This window comes from Balaenoptera acutorostrata, chromosome 17, assembly GCF_949987535.1.
Source record: "Balaenoptera acutorostrata chromosome 17, mBalAcu1.1, whole genome shotgun sequence".
Taxonomy (NCBI): Eukaryota; Metazoa; Chordata; class Mammalia; order Artiodactyla; family Balaenopteridae; genus Balaenoptera; species Balaenoptera acutorostrata.
In genome coordinates, this window is record NC_080080.1 from 21,698,871 (window position 1) to 21,722,064 (window position 23,194).

A 23,194-nucleotide genomic window follows, 5' to 3' on the forward strand; every position below is an offset into this window, starting at 1 on the left:
GACCTCCTTTGGCTGAGGTTCTTCTAGACTCTGGCTGTTCTTTAGAATCATCTCCGGGTATGTTAAAAAATACAGAAGTTCAGGTTCCAAACCAGACCCACTGAGGCCTGCACATCTTTATTTTACTCTCCACAGGTGAGAGCCACACAATAATAGCAGAATACAAATCAAAATAGTACGTCCTTAATATCTGAGGCAAGATCCAATAACCCAGTGAAATGTTTCCACATTCAGAACACAGGGCTCCAGCTGGAGGCTGAAGTGAGCCTTCCATTTCCTTCCTACTACTTAAATCTAAATCTTGAGACCAGCACATTCAATTCTCCCTGTGCAAAGACGGGGTGGGAAGGCAAGATGGATGGCCAGATCTGCACAAAAGGCCTTGGCGTAATTTACCCACTCAGCTCTCTGCTCAGGGGAGTTGGAAAAGAAAAGAAGAGAAGCATGCCTGGCCTGGACCAAGGAGACACACTGTGCCTGGGTTTATTTACCATGAGGCAAGGAGAGAAAAAATGAGATCATGTGTCCCTGGCTATAAGACACAGTAACCCTGTCTAGGAGAAAACCACAGCCCGAAGAACATCCTAGTCTCAGACAAATCATGTTAAATACTCCTTTCCCCTTGTTGGAGGGTCTGGAAAGTGAACAGAAGTGGACCTGGAATGTAAGGAGCAGCCTCAAATGACTTCCTCTTATCCCATTGGCTTCTTGTCAAGAGGCAGCCATCCTGAGTGCCAAGACCTCCATGCCCCACTCAACTGCTATATTTTCCCTTTTAGTCTATAAGTGTGTGTGTGTGTGTGTGTGTGTGTTGGAGAGTGCTAGTAGTAGCTAGTGGGTAGAGCCCAGGGATGCTGCTAAACATCCTATGATGCACAGAAACAACATTTTGCTGTTGTGTTGGAACAGTTCGTCCACAACAAAGAGTTGATCCAGCCCCAGATATCAATAATGCCAAGGTTGAGAAACCCTGGATTGGAAAGAATATCTATGGAGCACTCACTTTTTACCACACAAAGAGCCTTGTTCTTTTTTTAATATTTATTTATTTATTTGGCTGGGTCGGGTCTTAGTTGCAGCACGTGGGATCTTTGTTGGCACATGTGGGATCTTTTAGTTGCGGCATGCGGGCTTCTTAGTTGCGGCACGTGGGATCTAGTTCCCTGACCAGGCAGGGATTGAACCCAGGCCCCCTGCATTGGGAGCTCGGAGTCTTAACCACTGGACCACCAGGGAAGTCCCAAGAACCTTGTTCTTTACATTATCCCATGTAATTCTAACAGAAACCCATTGATGAAAATATAATCCCCATTTTCAGATGAAGAATCTAAAGCTCAGAGAAATGGAGTAGCCCCTGAAGGTCCCAGATCTGGAAGGCAGCAGAAAGGGACTCACACCAGGGTTTCTAATTCCCTCTCACGTTCATTCCTCCACCACAAAGTCCCCTGTTTCCACCATGTCACTCCTCTCTCCCTTTCATGTCCCCATTGTCACTGGTATAATTCAGGGTCTCTGGGGACAAGGTCTTTTGGTAGGTCAGCCTGCAACCACTTCCATTAGTTTAGGTTTCCTCTTTCTTTCGCCAGACTTTTGTATAGACAAGATACAAATTTAGTGCTACTTAAGACAGGATACATTACAGAAGCACTGTCATGCCTTTACTTTTAAACTCAGCAATATATTCATCCCGTTCTTGGAGGAATGTAGGCTCGTCTTTAGCAGGCACTTCTGAAATAATGGTTGATTGTCAATGCAGATTACTTGGTCAAAAAGAAACAGCCAAAAAAAAAGTGTTCAAAGAGAAAGTGTAGGTGGGATTTTGGCCAAATTAGATCTGGTTTCAGCTGCTTTCTAACTTGGACTTGCTTATTCCTCCTGCTCTGGTCCTTCATATTCTTTAACTCATCCTTCACTTAGTACGCTCCAGCCACAGGGACCTTCCTCAATTCCTCAAATGCACCCAGTTCTTTCTTCAGGGTGTCCACTCATTCTCTGGCTTCTTCTAGAATGTGCTTCCCTCTACAATGCATTTGGCTATCACCTGTCTTTTCGTTCAAGTCTCAACTTGGATGCCATTTCTTCAGAGAGGCCTTCCTTGACCTCCCCCAATCTCAATCAGCCTCTTCTTTCATATCACTTGCTGCTATTTGTAGTACATTCTTTTTTTTTTTTTTAATTAATTTATTTATTTATGGTTGTGTTGGGTCTTCGATTCTGTGTGAGGGCTTTCTCTAGTTGCAGCAAGCGGGGGCCACTCTTCATCGCGGTGCGCGGGCCTCTCACTATCGCGGCCTCTCTTGTTGCGGAGCACAGGCTCCAGACGCGCAGGCTCAGTAGTTGTGGCTCACGGGCCTAGTTGCTCCACGGCGTGTGGGATCTTCCCAGACCAGGGCTCGAACCCGTGTCCCCTGCATTGGCAGGCAGACTCTCAACCACTGCGCCACCAGGGAAGCCCCTGTAGTACATTCTTGGTGGTGTTTATTAGTATAATGCCCGGCTCCCCACATAGGGGAAAGAGTCCTATGAGGGCAAAGGCCATGTCAGCTTGGTTTAACCAATGCTCAGCCCAGAGCCTGCATCGAAAAATATTTTTAAATGAATGAATAAATGACATTGGTTACTTTACTTAACATTTACACCCATATCTATACAATGATGGTATTAATTTGAACTTTTTAAAGTTATCATTAGAATGAAATAAGAGGACATATCTAAAGAGCCAACTAGGACAATAATTGGTGCTCCATAAATATTATTCAAGACCTGGGAGCTCTTATCTTAATTCTTTGACTAAGTTATTTTCCATGTGACTTGGGGTAAATACTCTGCCTCTCTGTGCCTCCTCGTTTTCTTTTATTATTAGGCCACACCGTATGAAAACACTCAAAAAGCAGCAGTTTCATCATTTTTCATTTGTACAGGTGCCTTATATACAGGGAAGTAAAATATAATTCAGCAGTTTCAGACATATCACAACATAATGTGCAAGCAAGATAAAGAGAGGGAATTCTATCCCATTTAGTGAATAGTGATATTGATAAGGAGTAGAAAGATAATGCCCCAAATTATATTACCGCTTAGGGGGGAAAGTCAAGCTCTAATGGAGTATTAGACCTCCAAATTCTCTTTTACCCCTGACTTGGCTCCTCTCATTTTTGCTTTTCGTGTTTTGGAAAAAATTTGTGACTCTTTCCTTGCCACTGATTCCTGATAAGGCTTTCCTGAGTTCAACTTTAGCCACTCAGCCTCGGGATGTGTTATTGAAGGGAGGTGAACTTTTTATTACCTGTGGTTACAAACAGCTGTTATTTCAGCCCCAGTCAGGAATAATCTATACACACATTCCTGGAATTGAACACAGCTACTGATGGGTTGATAATCCAATGGACTGATGAATCTAAACGCATTTTCATCCATGGTGGATGGAGCTAAATAAAGAAGGATAAAATGTGCATTGAACTGTATCATGAATTTCTCAAACTTCTTCCTTTGGTTTCTTAGAAACTGCGGAGCAGCACATAGTGGCCTGTCAAACTTGGGGAGCTGGCAGTGCGACTGAGCTAGTCCCGGGGATCTTCACAGAAAAGGCAGTCGGGGTCTTGGTCGGCTAGAGGTTCCATCTGAATGGTGAGTGAGTGCACAGGAAAGCTACTGCTGAGGGCTTTCGCAATTTCTCTCCGAACCACCTGGCTGTCCTGGCTGGCTGCTGTTGATAAAGAACCACAGTGAGATTGGCACTGATTGTACACACAGGGGCGACGTCTCATCTGCAGCTTTTGTCTTTGACCTGGTGGGGTGGGGCACAGGCAGTGCACTCAGAAGGAGCCGTGATGGCTCTGACCATCAGCTACATTCACACAGACAAGACAGGGGACATCCTAGTGCTGCAAAGCACCCCGTCACTATGGGAACTCTTCTCGCCCACAGCCTCTCTGGAGTCTGGCGCTCCTAGGAGCTGAGTATGAAAGTGGAGACAAGCCATGAAAAAGCCAAGTCAAAACTATTATTTCTTATACAGCCCTGCTTACCAGTTGCCTGGGTTCTCTGGGTTGCCACCCTTATAGCTAATCAGAATTTATATCAAAGATAGTGACAAGAGCCAGGAAGCATTTAGAGCAGCAAACCGCACTGCCATCTTTTCTCTTGTCCCAAAAGGTATCAGAAGGCTGTAAAGTTCCCGCCATAGTAACCTGATTGTTTACTAGATTCTTCCATTTGCAGTGAAATATTGGTGTAGTAGAGGCTGTAAATTCCCTGCAGCCAGATCCATGCCTCTCAGCAAAGATGAGGATGTCTGAGAAAGCACAGTCCTCAAATGACTCTTCCTGTTCCCTGCCTCTGAGTAACTTCATGAGTTATTTCTTAGCAGCCTAATGTGTCATCCTTAGCCTGAGCTATCTCCCGAGGCAGTGCCCATTTTCTCAGCCCTAGGACGTATCACGAACAAAATCACCTTCTACTTGAAAAAGTAGTTTTTAGGATAAACCGCAAATCCTAAGAGTTATCTCACATGGTTACAGAATTTCTAACCATTCAGTAAAGGAACCACAATTAATTCTGACTAGAATATCTTTTAACTTTTTAGAACCTTAAGGATGGGACCATCTTTCTGTCTTTGGTGATAGGCGAAGCATCTTACACACCAAAGATACTCAATGAAGATTTCTTCTTAAATTCTTCCTCTTATTTAACCGATAGGACATCAAGTCAAACAGAGTTTAAGGCCTTGAAGTTTGGGTGGCATTTTAGCCTTTTGTTCTACTCTGTAACCCTCTGCAGTTGGCCTCCAGGGTTGTCATAAGTATCACTGTTGCCATGACGACACTGGCAAGGGGGATGATTTTCACAGGCCCTTGGTCACACAAAACACTTTACAGTTGTTTTGTCAGGGGCAACAGACACTAAGGGCTACTCTACCAAAAGGAGGGAAACTACGGACTTTACAGGACAAGGACTGAATTTCGTGCAGGGTGTTTACAAAACTCACTGACCTGCAGTAACGTGAGCTGAGAGGATCACCTGGTTCATTGTTAGCGACCAGACGTGCAAGCTGTGCACAGACACCACCCCATCCACCGCTAAAATGAGCTCTTTCACACCATTGTAACTCAGGTTCTTTGGTACACCTGCCAAGAGGACAGAGTGGGAGGCTGTTGTTATTTCACTAAATACAGCTCAGTGCAATGGCCAATCGAGGATGCAAAGTCCTTAGTAAAATATTAACTTCCCCTCTCCATTTATGGTTTCTTATTTCGAATGTTTACAAAGCAGATTCACCTATTTCAGAGGTTTTACCATCAATCACAGGTTCACAAAGAATATTTGCAGATTTTACTAGGCAATCATCAACAACAGTCATCACCCTTCATTTTCAGAGTGTATGGTTTACCCAGTTATCTTTGAAATTATCTGGAAAGCAAAAGGAAATCACATGGGATTTGGTATCAGATTATCCTGGGTTGGCATTCTGACTACAACTATTGTGAATTTACCCAACTCTTGGAACTTGTCTAATCCTTAGAACATTTGTAGTAAAATAAGGATGATAAGAACAATATGTAGTTAACAGAGTCCTTTGGGGACTCTGAAAATATCTCAGAAAATATCTGTCCTTTGTAAACTCTACTGCTATACAAATGTTAGTTATCCAGCAGGTCACTTAGTGAACGGTGTTAATAGGGGAATCCTAATGTTTTAGTACCATCTCATTATTCAGTCTGTAGAATTTCTATTATTTTAGGTATCTTAGGGTTTAATATTTGGGCCACAGAATGCAGTAGTTTGACTTTCATCCTTGTTTCTAAAGGAACAGTGTGGGACACACAGGAAGGTGGGAAGTCTGGCAGCCAATCAGCTATTCTTTGGGGCTGAAGGAACTGAGGTGTCTCTAGCCTCGAGGTGAGAAGGCTAAGGGCAGTAGGATCACTGTTTTCAAACATTGCAAGGATTGTTACATAGAATATGACAGGATATGAAAGTGTAAGGGCCTGAGTCAATGGTTGGTTAAAATCATAGAAGACATCAGTTTGATATAAGAATTAAAAAAAAAAATCAACTCAACTAGTACAACCATGGTAAAGCCATTTGATGCAATAGGTAAATCCTTGTCAACTAAAGGTGATCCAAAGAGGATGCTGTAGAAGAGATTTCTAAGGATAAACACTTTTTAGCTTCCACTTCAATTGTATACATACATCACAAACACCTGGTGTGTTTGTTAAACATAAATATGCCTTGGCTCCATTAAAATGCTCCTGAAGAAAATGTCTATGGATGAGGCTCTGAAATCTATATGCTTTCATAGTGGTTCTTGACCTTGGATGCACATTAGTGTCACCGGGGATTTTAGAAATCCTGATGATTTCTAAAATGATCAGGAAATTTAGAAATTTCTAAAATGATTTGTTGGGTTATACCCAAGACCAATTAAGTCAGATTCTCTGGGGATAAGACCCAGCACCAGTATTTTCTTAGCTCATTTAGTGATTCTAACTGAGTCAAGGTAGAGGACCATTACACTAATATTTACCAGCTACTGGGCAGCTCTACCTTGCAGTGGTTCTCAAGCTTGGCTGCATGTTGAAAAACATCAAAGCCAGCCCCTATTAAATCAAAATCTCTGGGTCTAGGGCCTGGGTATAAGTATTTTTTAAAAGCTTCCCAGATGACTGTAATGAGCAGCTAGTAGGGAACCACTTACTTAAAAGGAATAGGGAATCCTTAGCTCTCCTTTTTCAGGATTTAAGAACCTTGCTCATGGGGATTTCCTCCTTGAGACTAACTTAAAGTTCACTACAGTTTGAGTTTAGTTTAGTCCCACTTCATATTTCATAGAACTGGTCAACATGGCTTTTTACTCTATGAGCTGCACAAAGCTCAGGGTACTAGAAACAAAGAAGTTCTTGTCTCAGATTAGCCATAGAATGTGCATGGAGTCATGGGTGAAAACGTTACATCATAATAATAATAACACCTTTATTGAGAAGGTACATGTCAAGGTTTGTATTGAGCACTTTATTTATAGTGATTATTTTATTTAATAGTTATAAGAACTTTAAGAGCTAGTTAATGAGTGTTACAACTCCTGTTTGACTGGAGAAGAAAGTGGGAGTCAGAGAGGTTAAGAAGAATTGCTATGGCCACATAGGTAAGTGGGATGTCAGATTCTAAGGTATGTGCTCTGGGTGTGGAGTGTCATGCAAATGCTAGACTCCATGTACTGTAACCCAAAGTTGACTACTATGCCCAATGTGTCATCTCTGGAGAGTTTCATTTGACCCTTTGAAGACCTGCTGTCATTCATCTAGGACCCTTGAGATGAAGTCATGATCCCACTAACTCTTTTTCTCTTGCCTCCTTTATCACTTGACTTTTATGGAGAATGCAAGTCCACTGTTACTTATTTTACTCTATGAAATAATATTGACAAGCAAAAGGATATGTTCCCATTGGCCTCAATGTTTCATCACACCTTAGAAAACTTTTTCTTTCTGGGGGAGAGCCTGCAAAAATATTAATGCATCCAGGAAAATACCCAGATTCGTTTTCAAAAAAATAATTACCCAGGCTAATAAGTATATGAAAAACCACTCAGTATTCTTCATAATTCAAGACTTGTGTATGGAATCAATAAGATAATATTCACCTATCAGATTAGAGGAGAATCAGCAGTTTGACAATACCCAGTGATGGTGAGGATGTGAGGAAATAAGCACTCTCATATGCTGTCAGTAAAAAAGATATTGAGGGCTTCCCTGGTGGCGCAGTGGTTGGGAATCCGCCTGCCAATGCAGGGGACATGGGTTCGAGCCCTGGTCTGGGAAGATCCCACATGCCACGGAGCAACCAGGCCTGTGAGCCACAACTACTGAGCCTGTGCGTCTGGAGCCTGTGCTCCGCAACGGGAGAGGCCGCGACAGTGAGAGGCCCGCGCACCGTGATGAAGAGTGGCCCCCGCTCGCCGCAACTGCAGGAAGCCCTCGCACAGAAACGAAGACCCAACACAGCCAAAAATAAATAAATAAATTTATAAAAAAAAAAAAAGATATTGATATGGTATCTTTGGTAGAAAGGGCAATATCTATCAAATTTTAAAATGCACATAACTTCTGAAACAGCAGTATACTTCTAGGAATTATTCCACAGATATACAAGTGCTAAAAATGTAATTGCAGTATTATTTGTAATGTCTGTCAATAAGCAGGTATTGCGATACATGCTTACAGTAGAATAGAATACTTTGTATCCATGAAAAAGAATGAGGTGTATCTATGTATGTACTAATATGGAAAGATCTCCAGTTGAAAAAAGCAAGGTACAGAACAAAATATGTATGTAATCCCAGTTTGTATAAAAAAGACATACACACATGCACTATATATATACACACATATACACACATGTATATATGTATATTACATGTACATATATGTGTAAATGCATAGATATTTTTGGAAAGATATATGTCAACTTATTAGTAGGTGTTACTCCTGAATAATGGGACTGAGAATTCAAAGGTGGAAAAATGGAGAGACTTTTTCTTATCATTTTATACCTTTCCATTTTTTTTTAAAATTTTACCAAGTACAAGTATTATTTTATGCTAACCTAATTTGAAAACCTAATTTAAAAATTAAGCATCTTCCAGATAGGAGTTACCTGCCAGTTTCAATAATTAGCTACATTTTTGCTTAAATAAGAAAAAGATAATCATGAGAGAAGGGCTGTACTGAGAGATAAAGTGGAATATGGTCATCTCACATTGTACACACATTTGTCTTTTCTCCACCTTCAAGTCAGTAAGTTCCGTAACAGCAGTGACAGCTGCAGCTTAGCACTTGGCCCTCAGAAAAGGAAATGGATGCATCTGTGACTTGACAAACCAAATATTGTCCCCTTCTGAGCGAGGACATTCACTTGTTACTCTGTGATGTTTGACTCCGTTTTCTGTTTCACTGTGGTCAATCAACATTATCACCTACCAACGATTATCATGCCCTCTGAGAACAAAACCTTTAAACGTGTACTGGGCAGTGAACGCTAAGCTAGGGAAGGGTGACCTGTCGTGAAGGCAACTGTACTCTTGAGACTGTGTCTACCTTCGGTCAAAATGTGCTGGACAGGAAAGAGAAGCTCAGCCGACGTATGGCTATTTTTGATCATCTGAATGTTTGATAAGATGCAAACCTCTGGTTGTGATTGAATTTTCTAAGTGCCGCTCCCAGTGCCCTCATGGAAGAACCCTTTCAGGGATATGAAGAGACTAGTCCAGTGGTTCTCAAAGTATGGGCCCCTGCCCAGCAGTGGCAACGTCTTGTTAAAATTCAGATTCTCAGGTCTCACCCCAGGCCTGCTGTCTCAGGAACTGTTGGGTGGGCCCAGCAGTCTGTGTTTTAACAGACCCTCCAAGTGGTTCTGATGCCACTGTCTGAGAACTGCTGGCCTAGTCTAATGAGCATTTTAGGCAAGTCTTTCATAGTAGCTATAATGCTGCCTGAGGGATAGATTTATTCAATATTTCTTAGGTATTTGCCACATATTTAGGGATAAATTTATATTTTTGCTGTATCTCCCTCACTGAATCACTCATTCTAGTGTTTGTAAGTATTGTTTTTATACTATGCCATATCATTTAACAGTTGCTGAAGAAAACAGAAGCCAATCCTTTTTATTTATGTATTCCCATTTGAATAAAAATCATAATTTTTTTCACAAAAATTTCTTGTAAGTTTACATTTTCCCTATAATGCAAACTTACAGTGAGCATGCCTTGAGGCCATTGCCTTTTGTGATTACAAGGAAGAGAAAACACAGATGCTGGGAATAATAGGAAAATCATTCCTACCTTCCATGAGTAAGATGGAGAAGTCCTTTAAGATAGTGATGGTGCTGGCCAGAACCAGGATGGAAAAGACAAATGTGCAGATCGGGTCAGCCATTTTATAGTCTGGCTAGAAAATATGGGGATTTCAGTTAATTGAATCCAGGCCTCCCATGCGGAAAGTCTGATTGATAAAATAAGTAAACCTTCACGCTTCCTTCCCTCCCTGTCACCCATTCACCCTCCTGACACCGAACATCCAACTCAGAGGCAAGACTTCCTGAAGACTCAGTCCTTCTTCTAAGCTTTCAACTCTCAGTGACTCAAGAAAGGGAGACCATAGGACATGCTCTCCCCACAATTTAAGAAGTAAAAAGAGAGATATCCTTGAGTGCTCTCTCAAAAGGCCTGATTTAACTTCTCTCAAATTAATAGAAGTACAGAGAATGTGATGAAAATACGCACACATTTGTACAACATTCAATGACTTTTCAGCCTTAATTATGATGAAAAGAAAGGATATCATTTGTTCAGAGGTTGCATGTAACCAAGGTATAGCCAGAGCTTGGTCTTGGCAGACTGGGTTAGTTTACTTCTTTCCCTCTTAAATATGACACATACTCAAGGCAGGCATCTTTGATACAGTCCAAAGAATATGTACTGAGGCCTCATTCTCATGCTCTCTCACCACTGGAGCCCTTGGCCTCAGGGTGAAACACCTGCTCTTCTGCCCTTGATGAAGTTTTGTGCCACAGAAAAATTTGTGCCTCATTACTTCTAAGAAACCCGGGAAGAGTAACCTTGGTAAGAGTACTCTCAAACTTCACTCACCCTACAATTTTGAAGGATTTTGTCTTAAACTTAAAGGTTTTAGTGAGGATTTGCTCAATTGAATTCAGAAATGTCTTTGTAATTTTTATTTACATGTTTTCATTTTCCAGTAAAAATAATAGAGTCCTTGCTAACTGGGCAGTCGTGATGCGAACAGACAGAGCTATACGCTCCTCTCCTCCATTACCCCCCTACCTCCACGCTCACCCAACTCTGTTGGTTCTTGGTATTACCAAATAGAGATCTGTAGTGAATATTTGTTTGGGGTCAGAGGCCCACTCAGGATCTACTCCAAGTTTCAACTGACACCCTGACTTTTTGGAAATAAGTTACCTGTCTCCCATGGTGGGAGAGTCAATCAGGTGCTCTACCGTCCCCAGCCAAACAGCAGATACAAGACCCAACCTATGTCAATTGGGCTCCATTTCCCAGAAATATGAATCTTCAGCAGAGTGACAAGAACAGGAAAAAAATTAGTTGAGTCACATTCATTTCAGCATGGTGCCTAGGACAGAAGTTGGATAGTTTCTGAAATCTAGATACCAAAAGTTGCTCTTTATTCTACCTTGATTTCTGTAGAGGAGTACATCCAATAAATTTCAGCCAATGAGTCTACTTTTTGCTTAAGTGAGCTACAGATCTTTTCTGTTGCTTACAACCCAAGAACCCTAAGTTATTCATGGTTCCATTGCAATCCATCTTAACCGCAGAACAGAAGGAACTACTTTCTTGAAAGACTGGCAGCCCTACAGTTAAAGACATAGCTCTTAGGAATTTGGAAAGTCTAAGGTTTCAAGCTTTGAAAGTTTCTTTGTTTAAACCTTGTAAAGTAGTTTGTGTAGGCAAACCGGCTGTCCACCCTCATTTAAGTTAATAATGGAGGGTCAGCTTCTGTACCACCTAATCTATAAAATCACTAAGACAGTGAGTAAACTCAAACATACTCACCTTAAAGTAGATAATAAGTGCACTGATTAACACACTGATGCTCTGAAATAGATCTCCAAGGGCATGTACAGAAGCAGCTCTGACACTGGCATTAGCTTGCACTTCTTTGTGATTGTGGCCAGGGTGTCTCTGGTGCAAAATCACACTTAGTCTGGAAGAAAAAACAATGTCCTTGGCCCACGAGATTAACCCTTAAAAATCTATGCAGCATAATGGGGGAGTTGACAACAGCATGTATTACCCAAAATGGCAAAGAGTTGAAACATTAATGCTTTATAGTGGACTATTTTGAACTAATTTTGAACACAAGGGTATCATGGAATTTAAAAAATTTCACACAAGGATAGACAATGAAGATTCACCTCAGTTTTCTTTTCCATCTAATTAATGTTACTCTGTTTCATTTTAAAACTGGAAACCATCACCTCTTAAGTAAATGCCAAGTATTTGACAATGAGGAGGGGAAATATCATTTATTGAGGGTCTACTGAATGTCAGGCACTGAGCTAGGCTTAAAGCTGAGCTTTGGTGGGAGCTTAATTAAATGTGCTGGTTTCAAATGCAAAAAAAGCAGCAGAAAACAATAAAACAAAATAAGTAGTGAATTTCATCAAAGTTGGATTTTTTAATCTTTTATTTTACTTAATTTTGTTCATTTCCATGAGAATTGGAAATTTGAATAATTCCCTAATGGCCAATGATGAGAGTACTGTGCTAATGTATATGTAGCTATTTATCAAGAGACTGAAATATATTAATGTATTATAATGTATATAAATGTTATGTGTATATGTAACATATTGCAAAATTTAACAGCTCCAATCCAAGTCAAAGAGACTAATAGTGGGCCCTATAAATTATGTACCTGATTCTATTTACCCACAACTTTAGGAGTAATATCTCTTATGTTTTGCCTAGAAACGCTGTCTGTACATTTTGGAACAAAGGTTTAAAAAAATAATTTTTTAGTACCATGTATCCCAGTCTATTTGCAGGTAAAGTGTCTGTTAAATCTCAGGCCATCATCACAAAGCGGAGAGACTGCTATCCACCAAGATGTGAACATTACATAATTTACAGTTTTTAGATTGTCAGTGTTTGGGCAAAAATTCACCCTCAATTAGGAGTTACCATTTGAAGTTCTTCAGACAACCTAACATGCCTGGCAGTTAATAGACTTTCTTTCTAGGTCTGCCATGTATGCTCATCACATTGTTATTCATTCTTTTCCTCATTTTATATTAAAAAAAAAACTTACTTAGGTATTCTTATATGCCAGGCACTATTAAATGCTTGGGGCATGAAGGTGAAAATAGACGTAGTCCCTCCCCCATTGTAGCTTTAAGTATGATGGAGATGGCAGAGATTTTAGAAAGACACACATAAATGGAAAATTCTAATTATACTAAGTCTATTAAGAACTGGTGCTACAGATAGTACAACAGGGGACTCTGATTTAGTTAGACAGACAAGGCAATTGAGTTGGATTTGAAAGGATATACTAGAGTTAAATAGGCTAGGAAATGTTGCAGGCAGAGAAAAACTTAGCCTTAAGGCGCTGTCAATAATCTTCATCCGAGAATCCCTTAGCAACTTCTGTTAGAACTTTCTGCCTTGATTTTGGGCTCCCAAGGAATAGATTTATTCCCGAATTATGGTTCTGATATCTCTGTGGTCAGACAATACAGCATCTAGCAGCACTTGAAACCTGTAATCCCAGTTCTGGGAGTAAACATTTAAGTCACTCAGTATCCTTATCCATAAATAACTGCCTGCTTGCACAGGGAAGTCAATGCTTTTCAATTCCCTGGTCTTTGTAAGTATGAAAAGCACATGCAATATTAGGGTCGAAGTTCAAAAGCAGTTGCAGTAAAAAGAAAATTTGGATGGTGTATCTATTTAGAAAGTCACACTCGATCATCAAGGTGCCAGATTTATGTGGTAGTTAGCTGGGTGCATTCTTCATGTTTATGCAGCGTACACACAACCTATGTGACATATGACTTGGGAAATTATTAACATTTTTATCGTTCCTGCTGCCCTGGGGACATATTGTTCTTCTTATGCAAAGATGATGATATTGACTCCCAGTCAGCAGGACATGTGGTCTGGCTTATTTGTCTCCTAGTAGTGATAGATTTGCATTGATCTTCCCATACTTTTTCTCCCAGGGCCAACATGAAACACATTTTCAAGTTAACTGGGTAGAAATAGTGATCTAGTCAGTGACAGCAGATCAGATACCACTCTTCTAATTGTTTAGCTTAGAGATTTTGAGCAATGGGTCCCAAACTAAGGGATGAGGAACTGAGGCAGGTACAAGCTAAGGACATGAAAGTGCCTGGAGGAACTTATTCAAAGTACACACGCTCAGACTACCCTCTAATTCCAGGGGTTCCTTTGTGCCCACTCTCAAAAAACAAAAACAAAAAAACGCTGTTTAAAATGCCATTCTTCATCACTATCTTCTTCACTTTCATTCGTGAACCTACCTCATTGAATGTATCATGTTACATTGCAACATAGACAGACAGGTGATACATAGATGGTTTTCTATTGCTGCTGTAACAAATGACCACAAAGCCTTTGTGGCTTAGAACAACATAAGTTTATTATCTTATAGTTCTGGAAGTCGGAAGTCTAAAATGAGTGTGCAGGACTGCATTCCTTCTGGAGACTCTAGGGGAGAATTCATATTCTTACCTTTTCCAGCTTCTAGAGGTCACTTACATTCCCTAGCTCCAGGCCCGTTCCTCCATCTTCAAAGCTGGCAATGCAGCATCTTCTCTCCCCTCTGACCTCATGCTTCCCTCTTATAAGGACTTTTGTGGTTACATTGGGCCTATCTGGATAATTCAGGATAGTCTCCCCTTCACAAGATCCATCCTTAACCACATTTGCAAAGTTCCTCTTACCATGTAAGTTGACGTATTCAGAGGTTCCAAGGATTAGAATGTGGAAATCTTTGAGGGGCCATTATTGTGTCTACCACAGATGATAGGTAGGTAGGTAGATGGATGGATGGATGGATGGATGGATGGATGAATGGATGGATGGATGGGTGGGTGGATGGATGGATGGATGGATAGATAGAGTTTTAAGTAACGTTGCCCAAAATCAGACTATCAAATAGGAAAGATCAAATCAACCAAAAAGGATCAAAGCCCTGGCTTCAACTCCGCATTGTCATGAGCAATCAAATAGTTCATTTGGGAAGACCAGACCAGTATGGCAATGATCACATGTCCAGCAGGGCATGATCACATTTCCTCTAAGAATGATTTAAGACTGCTTGGATGAGAGAATGGACCAAGAGATAGAAACTAAAGAGAGAGTTTAGCTAGCACAGCTTAAGAGTTTTCATGCAGTCATAATGATGCAAAGATAAGATAGACTGCTTTTGAGAGAAATAAATTCCCTATTATTCTGTTAAAATATATGAAACTAATGATCACTTTATGGGGATATTACAAAAGAGAATTCAAAAGTAGAAAGGGGACTGAAGTAAATAAAATTTATGATCTCTTCCAGCCCAGGTCTCTGGGAACTCATAATGTGTTCATGTAACAAAAAGAATAGGAGTAAGTCACATCCCACATGGAACCATCAATTTGTGTGAGAGAGTAGAACGGCTAGAAGCTCAATTCTGGGTTTGGTGGGTCTATTTTCAAATCCTGCTCTGCACTGTCTCATTGGCAGTTTATTTAACCTCACTGAGCTTCAGTTTCCTAATCTGTATGGTATGAGTGTTGTGAACATTGAGCTTGATAATGTAAATAGATCAAAAGATCTCAGCGCAGTCTCTGACACATAGGAAGCATTCAAAATGGTAGCTATTAGAAGCCAATATTAAAACACACTGTAACTTAAACTAGCACAACCAGCCCTATTTTCAGTCTTAGAGCCATTTGAACACTCTGTCAGGTCGCTACCATCCTCACAAGTGGAGGAATTAAAAACAAACAATAACAGCAACAACAAACCCACAAATCTATGTCCAGACAAGCTTCATGGGCAGTGTGTGGGGTGACTTACATAATGTTCACTGCCACCGCACAGCTCGAAACAATGATCATCACGGTCGCCTGGATCTGGTAATTGGAGTACAGCAGGCGTTCACACGCTAGGTACACCAACACACCAGTCACCACCCAGACACATAGGATGGACAGCAGGGCACCAAGGATCTCTAGGGATTCAAGCACACAGACACGCATAAACAAAGAATTTGTGAATCACCTTAACTTCCCCAAGAGTCATAAGATATTAATGCTCCATCCCCCGCCCCAAAAAAAGAGAGGCTTCACACTAGCTCACTCGGTGATTCGCAAAGCAAAAGTGTGGATGGATTTTAGCACTAAGATGAGACACTTTAATGTTGTATTCATAAAACACCAGTGTCTGAGTTCATTATGCTCCATATTACTAAGTAATTTTCAGCAAATTTTTAAAGCATATTAATGGCTGCCTGCCCTTGCTGTTTTCCTGAGGGATTTTAATTTAAACAGGTGCTAAAATGATTGAAACTTATTAGGAGATGAAATAATGGGACACAAAGAGTAAAATGTGTTTAGAAACTCTTAATTTTGCCATAAAACATTTACAACTTGCCAGCACTGTAAAATAGTAAAAAGGGAAGCCTTCAGAGACTTAATGAAAATGAGTTTCATATGCCAACCCAACATATTATAAACACAGAGGCAAACTCCAAGGTATATCAACGCTCTAACTGCATTTTACAAGCAAGAGTAAGGAAAAGAAGTGTCAGAATGGAGACATTTACATGAACATTTAAAGATAAGATAGTGTTCAAGCTTCCCACTAAGTGAAGTGTGTTTGCTCACTTAGAAGTTCCTTACACCTCACCTTGATCTTTCACTCAACCTTGTAAATAGGTTCTAAAAGCCTACAAGGCTCTAGAAACATTCTGTGAGTCAGTAGTCAGGCACATTTCATAATTCTGACCTTCCCCCTTTTAAAGCAGAGCAATGTAACATATTATTTCCCAGACTTCAGTCATTTACATACACTTTCATGATTTTTATCATATTCACATGCCCCCTGTCTCATTGGCCACTTAACACTCTTTTTTTTTTTTTTATTGAGGTGTGGTTGATGTACAATGTTATGTAAATTTCAGGTGTATGAGATAGTGATTCAAAATTTTTAAAGGCTATATTCCATTTATAGTTATTATAAAATATTGGCTAGATTCCCTGTGTTGTACAATATATCCTTGTAGCTTATTTATTTTATATATAATAGCTTGTAGCTCTTAATCTCCTACCCCTATCATGCCCCTCCCCGCTTCCCTCTCCCCACTGGTAACCACTAGTTTGTTCTCTAAATCTGTGAGTCTGCTTCTGTTTTGTTATATTTACTAGTTTGTTGTATTTTTTATATTACACATATAAGTGATATCACATAGTATTTGTCTTTCTCTGTCTGACTTATTTCACTTAGCATAATGCCTTCCAAGTCCATCCATGTTGTTGCAAATGGCAAAATTTCATTCTTGTTATGGCCAAGTAGGATTCCACTGTATGTGTATGTATACGTATGTATATATGTGTATATATATACTACATCTTTATCCCCTCATCTGTTGGTGGGCAGTTAGGTTACTTCCATATCTTGGAAATTGTAAATAATGTTGCTGTGAACATTGGGGTGCATGTATTAGCATTATCTTTACATAAACTCACTTTTTGTACTTAGCTTCTTCCTAAACAATGTTAACCGTGAATTTACATGTTTGATGTGCTAGTTGATTTTCACCTATATGTCTATGGAGGTGCTGCCTAATATGGTAGCCATCAATCACATGTGGCTATTTAAATTTAAAATAAGTATAATTAAAAATCCAGTTCTTCAGTAGAACTAGCCACATCTAAAGTGCTCCATGACCACATTGTATTATCTATTATACAACATTTCCCTTGAAGCAGAAAGCCCTATTGAACAGCCCTGGTCTTCTACAGTGTCAATGCTCATGGACTTCCATCACCAGGATGAGAAAGTTCAAGCAGCAGTCTAAATTCTGAGTCTTCCCTGTGTTTACAAAGCAGCTTTGACCAATGGTATCAGAAAGGGTAAAATACATGTAAAAATTTATGCAGATAAATGATGGGTGCTCAGCCAAAGGTACATGTTTTCCAAGTGTAGCCCTATTCAGGGACTGAAAAGCATCTTAAATCACATTGTCACCAAGTCTTTTTATTGATGTTTATTGCCTCACCCCTCTCTTTCTCTCTCTCTCTCTCTCTCTCTCAGTGTTAAAGGAAAGGCAATCCAAAACACCTCTGTTGATAAGTTGTTTGACATGAAATTAGAACTTCCTATCATTCTAAACTTGAAAAACCACAATCCACAATTGTCAGCCTACAAGCTGTGGTCTCTGTCTATTGGCACCTTTCGGTGAAGGCTGGCCATGTTAGCATGTTGCCCAAAGCTCTGCCCTCAGATCTCCTCCACATTGATTTTCTCAACTGGTGTGAAAATACAGAATTGTAACTCTTTGTACACATGATTTGTACATTCAGCCAGTAGCTCCTCCAGCTGATATAAGGAATAATACAGAGGAGGAGAAGTGGAGTGACAGGATGTGTTGGAGAGAGGGGTGGATTGTAAAAATGAGCCAAAGTAAAATCTTCCCAGGTAGTAAACCCTCATCATACCTGGGCCCATTCCTAGACAAGAGCAAGCCATAACTCGTCAAAGAACCAGATCTAAGAAAGAGGAAAAATAAACTTTCATTTCCTCTTCCTCCTCTTCCTTCTCCTTTTCTTATTGTTGTTGATGGCTGATTGAACAAGATATCCAGCTGAGCCATTCACTGAATGGCTAAATGCTGTGTGAGCAGGAAAGTCCATATTCTATTCCCAACCCCCCCTATAAGAAGTTCTTCAATCTCTCCAACTCTCTTGGGCTCTCTGTGCTTTACTTTGCAAAATGGTGGAAGCTTCACCCCACCCTCTCTCCCAGATGCCGAGTCATTTAATGAATAATATCATGGCTGTTACCACACGCTGAGATTCTTGGACTGGGGTGGTTGCTAAAGTGAGGTATGTGTTCCTGTTGTCGCATTGGAGTAGAGGTAGCGCCATTAATCGGGCTCTTAGCGGAATTAGCGTTGAGAACACACATTACCACGTACACATCTATTTCACTCCGTGAACCAGAGATGTGCCTCCAAGGGATTTTCAAACAAGGCTTTGCACTGTCCCTTCCATTTTTGTCCTCGGTTTGACTGTGCAGCGTTACTCTGCGTCAGTGTCAGTTGATGAACTGTACCTGCTCGGTGCCATCCAAATGTTAGCCGCTTGGAGGGGGGTTTCGATGACAACCACAAGGAGAAGAGACTGAGCAGGAAACTGGTCAGGTCAATTAAGAGATGGGCAGCGTCTGTGATGACAGCAAGACTCCCAGCAATGTGTCCACCTCGGGGATGCAGAATAGGATATGGGGTTAGGGCCCCAGAGTGCAACTAGATCATATACATACTAACCGCAGCTGGTGAAAATGCCACAGACTCACAGAACTGAAGGCGAGGAAGGGTCTTAACTTTGATTTAATCCACCTCTTTTTCCCAATTTGACAAGTAGAGAAACCACGATCCAGAGAGTGAGTAGGATTTGAACATGTAGAAGTGAATTGCACAAGAGAGGCCATTCCTGGGAGAGCTAAGGTACAGAGATAAGAAAATGTGGGGAACATTTGAAGAACATCCCAGTTAGACTGGGGCATGAGGATGCAAAAGAAATATAAAAAGAGGAGGCTGGAGAGGTGCAGGCCAGATTGAAAGGGTCTCCAGACTGAGGACCTGGACTTTGGTCTGTAAACCAAATGACACAATCTGGCCCACCGATGTGCTGTTATTTGACTTGTAATTTTACCATAGTCTTTACCGCTTCCTTCTGTTCCGCTAATTTATGTTATCCACCTGGTTTTGAGATCACTGTTATGAATAGTGGGGAGGAGTAAGAAGAAAGGGCAGGTACCTTCCAATGAGATTCTTTTTTTTTAATTTCTATTTTATATTGGAGTAGAGTTGATTTACAATGTTGTGTTAGCTTCAGGTGTACAGCTAAGTGATTTAGTTGTACATATACATATATCTGTTCTTTTTCAGATTCCTTTTCCATATAGGTTATTGCAGAACACTGAGTAGCATTCCCTGTGTTATACAGTAGGCCCTGGTTAATTATCTATTTTATATATAGTAGTGTGTATATGTTATATATAGTAGGGTGTATATGTTATATATAGTAGTGTGTATATGTTAACCCCATACTCCTAATTTATCCCACCCCCTTTCCCTTTGGTAACCATAAATTTATTTTCTATGTCTGTGAGTCTGTTTCTGTTTAGTAAATACATTCATTTGTATCATTTTTTTAGATTCCACAGATAAGCGATATCATGATATTTGTCTTTCTCTGTCTGACTTACTTCACTTAGTATGATAATCTTGAATGCATCAACAGTCCAATAAAGCACAGAAAGAGAACCCAAGCCATGGGACACCTGCCTTGTTTTTCTCTCCATTTGGTGTGTTACCTGTACTTCTGTCTAGTTCTTCTTTGTGAAAAGACCTCCAACCTCTAAAATAGAAGTCAAAAGGACAACCTTGTCTTTTCCTTCTCGAACAGGGCTTGTTGTTTGAGTGCAATAACCTTTATTGTTCTTACTACAATCTCCCAGCAAAGAGCTTCCGCTGACTGATTAGTCCTCCCAGAAGCTGTTTATTGCCTTGTGTGCAACAAAGCGACAGAGACTGTCAGTCATCAGCCCCTCCATCATCAGACTCACCTTGTCTCAACGAATGATTTAAAAAAATTGCATATAAGGTTCATAATTGCAATAAGCCCCACAGATCACTGGCTCTAGCTATAGTTAATATCTGGTTTGTCAAAGTTTAATGGTCTGAAGCAAAGTAGTCTTCAAGCTTGTTACTGAGCTGTCAGGGCAAAAATCAGAATGATTCATTAGCCAAAAAGCAACATTTTGCTAACAAATCAGCTGTCCTTCCAATTATCCTCTAATGTTGCTCTGTCTGCCAAACTTGGGCCTGATAATAAAGCTGTGTTAATAATGCATTATTTCTTGCCCGGGGAATGACTACATGCAGATAAGCAGCATGCCGCAATCTTAGCAATGAATGATGGTGATGAATGATGGTATGCTGGGCTAAAATTTTAGCTGAAGTCAAGGAAATGAAATCTTACAGGGGTTCTTCAACAGGCTTAGCTGAGTCAGGAGGTAACTGGGAAAGAAAAACGGCTTGCTTTGGAAGAAGCATGTTTATATGGAGACCCGGGAACTGAGAACCATTCTGCAACCATCCAAGCTGCTTATAAGAACAATCCAAAAATCTGTGGGCAATCATGCTGAATCCTATGGAGTAAACTGTTTGCAAGTGGTAGTCTGTGAATGAATTTGCATTTGCTTCTGAAAGCATGGGGTATTATCGACAATTAATTCAATCATCCAGCCAGGATGTATTGAGACCTTACTGTGCACATCACAGGGATAGGGTACACAAAAATAAACAAAGTTAAACAAAGCACAGTTCCTCTCTTCAGTGATCCCATTGTCTAACACTCACTGTATAGAAAACAGGCATCATGGTCTAGGGGTCTAGGGGATCAGAAAGCCACTCTCACTGGGAGCCCTGAAGAACTTTCCACAGGAGGGAGGGGTAAGAATTAGCTAGAAAGGAAGAGTGTTTCAGAAAGAGATAAGAGCAAGAACAAAAACAGAGAGAAGTGAAAGCACAGGGCACCTTTGTGGAAAAGTAGGAGGTGTGGTGTGTTGGAGAAATAACGGGAAATGAGACTGGAAAGGTGGCTTGGGGACCCTTGTGTACGGTGTCACACGTAATGCTGAAGGATTTGAATGTTATCCTGTGGGACAAAGGGATCTTTTTGTGATTTTGAGGCAAGGTTGTGACATGTTCAGATCTGTATTTAAGCGGGAGATCTTTGCCAGCAATAGGGAGGATGACTTGGGCTGGGGGCGGGGGAGGGAGAAGCTGGAGGTTAAGACACAGCAGAAATAGCCAAAGGAAATTGAGATAAAGGCATGAAGTAAGGCAGTAACAGACATGCTCCTGGATTACATGGCAAAATGCAGAGAGTCATGCAGTTAGAACAAGATAGGAGAGGCGCTAAGGACTGGAAACAGACTCTTCTAGGGTCTGTGGGATGAAGAGGACAGTAGGAAAGCAGGGGAGTCACTGGCCCTGGGTCTCATATTCACCCCAGCTTTGGAGCGTTGCTGTTAAGTACATGTGACGTTTTCTGTGGAGAACAGACATGCTAACAGGATTGGGAGAAGTAAATATTCATCTGACAATTGTAGTCTCGTGTCCCATTTCTAGACAACCCCAGTGTATGCTATTAATTCATATTTTAAAAATTCTTTGTTTTATGAATAGCATTATTACACTACATATGATGTTATGTCAAAAACTCATGAAGTCATTATTTAACATGTATTTAAAACACACCACAGTTTGCATTGGCACGTTTTGACATTTCTTAAATTTTTAATACCAACAACCTCAAAAAAATAAGTAGCCTAAGCCACTGAGATGCCCTGGCTCTAGTACAAAATAAGCACCCTTAGCAATGAAGCTTGTGGTTATCACATCACTCAGCTTTAGCTTTCTCTTACTACGAGAGAGGTTTTTTTTTTTTTTACTCTGAGATACTTACCATCTTCCCCAGCCTGCTCCCAGATCTATACGCCTTTCCAGCAAACCAATGCTTCCTCCATTCTTGCTTAACTCTAAATAGTCCTGCTTCAGGATGTCTTTTCCTGACTACTCTCATTTTCTTCCAGAAATGGCCATACTTGAGCTTGTTTTTGTGAGTTCTCAGTTTCTGTATGTCTGTCTTCTTAAAAAGGGATGCATGTTTACATATGTAGTGTAACTCCTCTTTATGGCCTTGCTACAATAGGAATTTTCACATTCAATCAGAAAGTATCCCAATTCAGTAGGTTCAAAGCCTTAGCCTTCTTTAATTCCCTCTTCCTATCTGCTCTGCACCCTGTGGCCAGTTCTTTCTCTAAACACAGCTCTGTGACCTGGTTCTCCCCTGTTCTAAATGCCACTTACTCCCCAAAGCCTACAGAATAAATCCAGCTTCCCCAGCCGGGCCTCACAGCCTCCTAGAACCCTCAGCCACCATTCTAGTTTCATTCCTCACTAACCATGTTTTACCCCACACCACTGCCTTAGGTTCTTTCAGTTGTAAGTCATAAATGCACAACTCAAACTAGCTTAAACAACAACAAAATGATCATTTATTGGCTCAAATAACTGAGAACAAATCTGGGTGGGGTTGGATCGGGTACAGCCTAATCGTAAGGTTCAAAAAATTTTGTTGGGGCTCTGCTCTGTCTCCAACTATTGCTATTTCTTGTTCTGCTGAAGACAGGCTTCCTCCCCCTCAGCAAAAAAAAAAGGTGGGCCTCTGGGTTTATATCATTTCAGCATAGTATTTTAAAGGAAAGAGAGAGAGCTTTTTTCCCAGTCTCCCTATATAAAGACCCAGAGACTCCGATTAATCCAGCTTGCTGTCTCACAGC

At 40.6% G+C, this 23,194-nt stretch overlaps 1 protein-coding gene across 1 annotated transcript in view; it reads right to left on the reverse strand.

Annotated features, from left to right (window-relative positions):
• Window positions 1-3,560: 3,560 nt before the first annotated feature.
• SLC30A8 (solute carrier family 30 member 8) overlaps window positions 3,561-23,194 on the reverse strand; it is a 36,721-nt gene continuing 17,087 nt past the window's right edge. Inside the window, exons 3-8 of the mRNA XM_007188922.3 lie at window positions 18,893-19,039; window positions 15,635-15,788; window positions 11,600-11,750; window positions 9,845-9,950; window positions 4,992-5,126; window positions 3,561-3,706 (exon numbers count right to left, since the gene is read on the reverse strand). Coding sequence (XP_007188984.2) covers window positions 3,561-3,706; window positions 4,992-5,126; window positions 9,845-9,950; window positions 11,600-11,750; window positions 15,635-15,788; window positions 18,893-19,039 — 839 coding nt within the window. The remainder of the gene's footprint in view (window positions 3,707-4,991; window positions 5,127-9,844; window positions 9,951-11,599; window positions 11,751-15,634; window positions 15,789-18,892; window positions 19,040-23,194) is intronic.